The sequence below is a fragment of the Octopus bimaculoides genome, chromosome 17, assembly GCF_001194135.2.
Source record: "Octopus bimaculoides isolate UCB-OBI-ISO-001 chromosome 17, ASM119413v2, whole genome shotgun sequence".
NCBI classification, from domain to species: Eukaryota; Metazoa; Mollusca; class Cephalopoda; order Octopoda; family Octopodidae; genus Octopus; species Octopus bimaculoides.
This window is the reverse complement of record NC_068997.1, coordinates 12,438,754-12,447,175: the sequence shown is the minus strand read 5'-3', so window position 1 is coordinate 12,447,175 and position 8,422 is coordinate 12,438,754. Positions and strand designations below refer to the sequence as shown.

At 38.7% G+C, this 8,422-nt stretch overlaps 1 protein-coding gene across 1 annotated transcript in view; it reads right to left on the bottom strand.

Moving 5' to 3' along the window:
- Window positions 1-6: 6 nt before the first annotated feature.
- Window positions 7-8,422, bottom strand: part of LOC106873417 (uncharacterized) — a 15,611-nt gene continuing 7,195 nt past the window's right edge. Inside the window, exons 4-9 of the mRNA XM_014920773.2 lie at window positions 8,408-8,419; window positions 7,552-7,643; window positions 5,601-5,699; window positions 3,928-4,021; window positions 2,727-2,855; window positions 7-680 (exon numbers count right to left, since the gene is read on the bottom strand). Coding sequence (XP_014776259.1) covers window positions 170-680; window positions 2,727-2,855; window positions 3,928-4,021; window positions 5,601-5,699; window positions 7,552-7,643; window positions 8,408-8,419 — 937 coding nt within the window. The 3' untranslated portion in view covers window positions 7-169. The remainder of the gene's footprint in view (window positions 681-2,726; window positions 2,856-3,927; window positions 4,022-5,600; window positions 5,700-7,551; window positions 7,644-8,407; window positions 8,420-8,422) is intronic.

Sequence of the window (8,422 nt, the reverse complement as noted above, 5' to 3'; positions counted from 1 at the left end):
ATTAATTTTTTTTTCTTTTTTGTATATAATATGGGTGTTGGGGTGGGTGGGAGAGAGTGAGATTTTTTTTGGTTTTTGCTGTTGAATTTAAATATTCAACAAGCACAAAAAAAATATTGTGTTTCTTACTTTTTTTTTTGTGTTTTTTTTTTTGCAAGTTTTTCAAGTTTCACTTCTCATATGCTGCAGTAGTGACGAGCGCAGCCGGTTGGCTAATCAACTGAACATGACCAACAGACGGAGCAGAATTAGCTGACGGAACTGACATTGAGGGAATGCCGGACGGCAGCTGAGCCATCAGCTGGGATGGTGTTAGCATTGTCTGCGAAAGGGCAGCAGCTAATGACGGGCTAACTGATGTGAGATTTGTTGGCGTAATCGAAGGCGTACTGACGGCAGCCGTCGAAGTTGTGCAAGTCAGTTGCGCAGCAGAGGGCTTGGCTGGCGACACCGTCAAATGTGTTGGTCGCACTGGTGGCTGCTGCTGCTGCTGTTGTGGTTGTTGTTGTGGTGGTTGTTGTTGTGTTGGCAGTTGTAAGGATTGCACTTGTTGTGGTGTGCAGTTCTGTTGTGATAAAGAGAGAATGTCAAACGCAGGATGGTGGTTAATGTTGTGACTGCGTAAACCTTGAGGAGTTTTGTAGCTTTTTCCACAATGACACCGGTAACCTTTCCTTACTCTGAAAATGCCAAAAAATATGCATCAACATGCTTTTCATTTTTATTGGCTACAGCTAATATACATATGTACATACATATATACATATATAGGTAGAAAGATAAAGATAGGTAGAGAGATAAAGATAGATAAATAGACAGGTAGAGACAGACATATCAGCTTCGCCTAACTGCCACTTGTGCCGATGGCATGTGAACAAAATATTGGCTGACTCCTGTGCAGGTGGCACATAAAAAACACCATTTGAGAGTGGCCGTTGCCAGTAACGCCGGACTGGCTCTCGTGCCGGTGGCACATAAAAAGCACTCACTACACTCTCGGAGTGGTTGGCGTTAGGAAAGGCATCCAGCTGTAGAAACTTTGCCAGATCAGATTGGAGTCTGGTGTAGCCATCTGCTTCGCCAGTCCCCAGTCAAATCGTCGAACCCATGCTAGCATGGAAAGCGGATGTTAAATGATGATGATGATTCACACATACACATTCATACACAAATGCGTATGCATATACGTCCATCCATACATACATAAACATTCATACAAAAATATACATACATATACACACAGATATACATACATATACATCCATAAATATAAATTTGTATTCAAACATACATACATATACACATGTACATACATAACTGTACACACACACACACACACACATGCAGATTGATCTCTGTTGGTTTCAATAATTAGCATTCAGTTGTTCATCAAACCATTGCACTCGCTGTGCTTTGAATTTGTACATAAATGGTTGAATATTCCACAGACACACGTAACCTTAACACAATTCTCAGGCTGAATGAGTAGAATAGTGGGTGACAAGGTCAGATCTTTGAAATACAATCCATCCAACAGGCTTCTGCACAATATCCATCAACTTATTTTTCATTCACAAAGGTTGGGTCGATCCAACATCATGACAAAAGACACTTGTACGAAATATCATGTTGTGGCATCAGAGCAAACCCCTTAACCATTTGATTATGCTGCAAATACACACACACACACACAACTTAACTAACTGGCCCCCATCAGTTATGACAATAATGAGGGTTCCAGTTGATTTAATCAACACAACAGCCTGCCCACGAAATTAATGTGCAAGTGGCTGAGTACTCTACAGACATGCATACCCTTAATGTAGTTCTCAGGGAGATTCAGTGTGACACAGGATGTGAGAAGGCTGGCTCCCTTGAAATACAGGTACAACTCGGTTTTGTCAGCTGAGTGGTCTGGAGCAATGTGAAATAAAGCCTCTTGCTCAAGGAATTGAACCCATGATCTTACAACCGTGAGTCAAATACCCTAACCACTAAGCCACATACACACAGACAGACATGCAGACACATACAGATAGACAGACATGCAGACATACATACAAGACATGCCAGTGTCACATAACTGGTACCTGTGCCAGTGGCACATTAAAAGCACCCTTCGAACTTTAGGCCTCACAGATGCAATAATAAGTGATCAAGACCTTTGGCGATATACCATGCTTAAAAAGGCCAGTCAAGCCAAGTGAAACCATAGTTGTGGCCAATGCCAGTGTCACATAACTAACACCCATTATGCTCTTGGAAGGGTTGGAGTTAGGAAGAGCATCCAGTCTGGAAGTGGTAAGCCGGAAAGCTGCACCAGGTTCCAGTTTGGTTTGGCATGGTTTCTACAGCTGGATGCCCTTCCTAACACCAACCACTCCTAGAGTGTAATGGGGGCATTTTACGTGCCACCAGCATGGGTGCCATTTACATGACACCGGCAACAGCCAAAATTACAATTTCACGGGTGCCATTTACAGGATACTGGCAATGACCATGGCTACGGTTTCGCTTGGCCTGATGAGGCTTCTTCAATCATAGCATATCGCCAAAGATCTCAGTCACTTGTTGTCGCTTCCATGAGGCCAAACCTTTTTTTTTATTATGCAACATTTTTATATTTTAACTTTATACACAGCGAGTGAAATAAGGAAACAAAAATCAAGCCACAAGCAAAATCTGTTGTAAAGAATGAAAAGCTAGTTTGTTCGTTTGTTCCATACCGTGCGTCCTTGCGGTGACCATGTCGTGCATGATACTTGATTCCATTGATATTCTTATACCGTTTTTTACAACCTGGTACAGGACATCTAAATGGTTTATCTCCATCCACTTCTTTCATGTTCTTCATGCTGTGAAGGAAAAAAAAAAAACCAAAAAAAAGATCAACCAGTAAAATACACTGGTATGGATTTAAACAACCTGTATTGCCTCGTTCTTGTTTAACCCTTTAGCATTCAAACTGACCATATCTGGCCCAGATATTCTACTTGTTTTCTGTTGAAACTGACCAGTAAACAAACACATCATCAAAATCTTAAAAGCTGCAAGACAGTCTATGATGAATTTCAAAACAATGTGAATAAATAAGCATTATATTTTAACAAACTAATCTGAATGTTAAAGAGCTAAAGTCCATCCCCCTTGGGTTGGTTTGACAAGAGTTGACAAGAAGGCGGTGGGCTGGCAGAAACGTTAGCATGCCAGGCGAAATGCTTAGCGGTATTTCATCTGCCATTATGTTCTGAGTTCAAATTCCACCGCGGTCGACTTTGCCTTTCATCGTTTCAGGGTCAATAAATTAAGTACCAGTTACGCACAGGGGTTGATGTAATCGACTTAATCCCTTTGTCTGTCCTTATTTGTCCCCTCTATGTTTAGCCCGTTATGAGCAACAAAGAAATAAGAGTTGGCAAGTCAAAAGACTGCACAAGCCTCCGCCTGCTTTGGAATGGTTTCTATGACTGGATACCATTCTTAACACCAACCACTTTACAGAGTGCTTGTTAAAGTATATTTATTGGCGACAGAGGCGGTATTACTACCGAGAAGTAATATTTATCCTCACTTAAACATGGATGTTCTGTTGGAACAAACTATACTGCAATAAATACCACGAGAGATACTCTCCTATTAGCTTTTGGTGCAAAATGCATTCTTGTTTACATCACTAGTGGGCAGATAAATCACCACCACCAAGACCACTAGATCACGTGATTTTGAGTTTTCTTGGCCCTGTCAAGTCGTATCCAGCCTCCCACACTTATCCTACAATGCCAATCTAAAAATAGACAATTACATCCTCAAAAATCTCAAAGCTATGAGATAAAGCGTGATTAATTGGAAACAATGTGACTAAATAGACATGACATTTGACAGGATAATTACAATGCTATCGGGTTAGAGAACAGAATTTTAACTAACCTTAAAATTAGATCAGACGAGAACTCTTCCTGATTGGTCCAAGAATCATCACTGTCTTCATTTTCACTTACTTCTTCTTCATCAAATTCACTTCCTGAAAAACAACATAACAAAAACAGTGCTATAACAACGACAACAACAGCAACAACTTCAATAAAATATATTGACTTCAATAAAAGGAAGGTTAATACAAGCATAGGCATGGCTGATAGGTACAGAACTTTGCTTTGCAACTACATGGTTTCTGGTTCAACACCACTGCACAGCACCTTGGGCAAGTCTTCTATTATATCTCAGGGCCAACCAATGCCTTGTGAGAGAATTTGGTAGATGGAAACTGTGTGGAAGCCCATTGTATATATGTGTGTGTTTGTCACCCAACAAAGCAACCGGTGTTGGTTTATTTACGTTCTCATAGGCTATTGGTTCATCAAAAAAGGCCAATACAATATGCACGACTGAGATCAATTTGTTTCACTTCAAACAACTTCAAGGTGGTGCCCCAGCATGGCAACAGTCGAATGACTGAAACATGTAAAATAAATAAATAAATAAAATAATACGATGGATCAAACATCAGTTTTTGACGTGTGCTCCAGTAGTTCAATCAATGGAGCCAACTGTTCAATGAACTATAGCCTAATTACGGTGAATTCTGCTGAGTTACTGCTCTTAGACGCACTAGAATATAGACCAACTAAGAAGATTCCACAGAGTTCCTGTCTCCCCGTTTCCCCTCATGAGGCCATGATGCTATGGTAGCAGAAGATTCTTGCTCCAGTATCTCATGAATCATCATCATCATCATCATCATCATTTAGTATCTGCTTTCCATGCTGGCATGGATTGGCCCAATGTCTCTCAACCCTTAAGATAAATTACATCTCAAGGAACCCCTGCAAAAAAAATTATATATCTTTCTCATATTTTTCCATTGTAGTTCACATGATGAATCACAAATACATATATACATATATATAATATATCCCCAATGGTTATAATATAATAGGTTAGTTAGGATGATGTCTATATTAGAATAACCAATATGTTATGCATGTATAGTAATATTATAATCATGAAATTAGCATTAGCTTATCTCACTCTTTCTTGAGGAACCCCTAGGAACCTTTTGTGGAATCCCCTGTTGAGAAACGCTGGGTTAGATGGTTTGACTGAAATTGGTAAACTGGAGAGTTGCACCAGGTTCCAATCTGATTTGGCATAGTTTCTATGGCTGGATGCCCTTCCTAATGCCAACCACTCCAGAGAGTGTAATGGGTGCCTCTTACACACCATCAGCATGGGTGCCAGCTATGTGACACCAACATTGACTACAACTATGATTTCATTTGGCTGGATGAGTCTTCTCAAGCACAACATATTGCCAAAGGTCTCGGTCACTTAGTATTGTCTCCGTGAGGCCCAATGTCCAAAGGGTGCTTTTTACGTGCCACTGGCATGGATGTTTGTCACATGACACTGGCATTGGCCACAACTATAGTGTCACTTGGCTTGACAGGTCTTCGCAAGCACAGCATATCGGCAAAAGTCTCAGTCACTGGCCACTGCATACTTGAGGCTCAACGTTTGAAGATCATGCAAAGTAAAAAAAAATATGAATATAAAAACTTTATGTAGCAAATTAAACAAACAGAACATGGCCTGTTACCAACCTGTCGTAGAGTTACTTCGCGTATAAGTAGTAGTTGGCGATGACTGCATGCTAGACTGTTCAACGTTCAACACAAGAGCAGTTTTGGAATGGTTGACTTCTGTGAAAGAATAAAAAGAACAAGAGTTCTGAAAATTTGATTAAAGTTACAGAAATGTTTCACTTATTTTACATCCATTTCTCATAAAACAGAATACATTATTGTTTGTTATTGAAATTTTGATACTGGCAAATTGCATGAGCAAATTGTTTCTGTAGCTGGATGTCATTCTGACTGTGAATTCAATATAGCTGTGAGTGAAGCCTGTTGTTGTTGTTGTTAAGCTCCAAGTCATTCTTGACAGAGCAGACGTCAGGTTTGACCATGTCTTTTTTTTTGTTTTCTTTTTATCTGTTCAGAAAGTATACCTCAAATTACATTCTTAAATATGTGCCAGCTGATGTCTTAATACCATTCCCACTCTTGTGACTATTGTCCATTTATACCAGTCATTAGGAAATTTCTGGCTGTATCTGTTGCTCAAGGTTTCAATCTGACTGTTGGAAAACAAATACAAAAATCTTATCTGTCCATGGTTTGTACTTACTTAGTTTTTAAAAAGTGCTGCTATTCTAGTTACCTTGTTTTGAGTGGGGAATATTTGATTACCTGCCTTAACAAGTATACATCAATGTGGTGTTTTGCATTTTTTTTTTTTTTGCATTTTGATTAAAGGTGGAATTTTAATAAAACCTTTCTTGACTCACAATATACTAAGTATCTAACTCAAGTCATGGGTTTGAGATTCTATCTCTCACTCTAGAACAAAGATTAGAATGCATTCTTAAAACTCCAGTCTTTTAGTCTGAGGTATTATTACAATCATGTTGTTAACTGTTTCAACACACAATTGTACACCAGGAATCTTGCAAAACGAAAACAGAATCACACCATTACTCTCATGAATAGGGATATGCCATTCTAGTTATTCCAATTCTGAATGTTGGATTCTATTCTAATCAAACCAACCTGGAATAAGTTGGATACAAGTTGCACTCCGAGAAATGTTTAAACTTGTTACTTTCACTTCAAACTTGTCCCCTGACTTTGCATCATGTAAATTTTTTCTATTATACATGTCGATGTATTATATAGTGTAAACATTCAAACATTGTTACTATTTTCCCAAACCCTGCTGCGTTTCACATGGAAGTTTTGGTCCTCCGAAGTTGTCTTGCTGTATAAGATGGTCTACCGGTTTTGGTTGTAAATTTTTGTCTGGAAAATATTGCATATGTCAGGGAGTTGTGGAAGTTTTTTTAACCAATTACTCCAAAATATACTTATTTATGTCAACTTTACCTATTTGATTTGAAAGGAAGAAAATCATAGATTCTTTGAATTCAAAAGCTTTATTGAATCTATTTATACAGAGAATACAATTATAAATAAAAAGCATAAAACAAATGTGATAAAATAAATTAAGATCCTCATTATCAAACAAAAGGATTTTTCAAAAAGCTTCAGGTTTTGGAGAAATGATGTTTCGTTTTTGTTACAATTACATCAAAATTGGGACATTCTGATGCCAAAAGAATTTGGATACAGTCTATGGGGTCCAATCGATTACTCTGCTTTGTTTTTATGTTCATTAGAGTGGAAAATCCTTGTTTGCAAAGGTAGGTTGTTGTAAAAAGCAGCACCATTTTAGGTGCCTCCTCATGCCAAAATTTAAATTTTTGTCGAAACAAAGAACAGGTTTTTTTGTATAATTTTACTTATATCTAATAAGTCCTCATTACCCTCAAGAATTTCAGTTTTACCCCACTTGGGATAATTTACTACGGCTTGCTGACCCCTGGTATATGTAGACAGGATATAACCATGATATTTCATTATCTGAATGTAAACAGATTGCTTACAGCACCAGTTTGTCTATTGGGTGTATTATATCTGGTTGATAATCACTTACCATTATTTGAAGGAGAACACACGGGGGATTGAGCGCGGGACCGCTTTCGGATCAACTCAGCTTGTGCCCTTTTAGCAGCATCTGCTGATATTCTGCAAACAAAAGTTACAAAATAAGGATTAGAATATATATATTCTTTCATTCTTTTATTAGTTTCAGTCAAAATGACTGCAGCCATGCTGGAGCACTGCCTCAAAGGTTTTTCAGTTGAACTAATCGACCCCAGGACCTATTTTTCTTTTTTAAGCCTAGTACTTATCCTGTTGGACTCTTTTGCCAAACCACTAAGAGGATGTAAACACACCAACAACAGATGTCAAGCAGTGATGCAGGGACAAACATAGACACAAGGACACACAGGTTGTTTGGTGTTAGGAAGGGCATCCAACTGTAAAAATCATGCCAAAACAGACACAGTAGCCTGGTGTAGTCTTCCACCTGGCCAGCTCTTGTGAAACTGTCCAACCCATGCCAGCACGGAAGACAGACGTTATTTGAAGATGATGATGATGATGTGTATCAAGGACTTCTTTCAGTTTCCATCTACCAAATCCACTCACAAGGCTTTGGTCGCCCTGAGGCTATCATAGATACCATTAAAGCCAGGAACTTTTCAGCCCCACCTCACACACACACACACACACACACTGTATTTATTCATGTATGAAGTGCATCCCTAATTTAGTGATAAATCTTGGTACAAAATATTTTCCCTTTACAATTTTAGCTTTGCCCTGCGTAAGTCACACCATAAGTTTTCCAGTTAAAATAGCATCAAATTATAGACAAGTAAATTTGGTGTGTGTGTGTGTCTGTGTGTGTGTGTGTAAGTGTGTGAATTCAATTCAAGACTTACCTTAAAATTTGACTT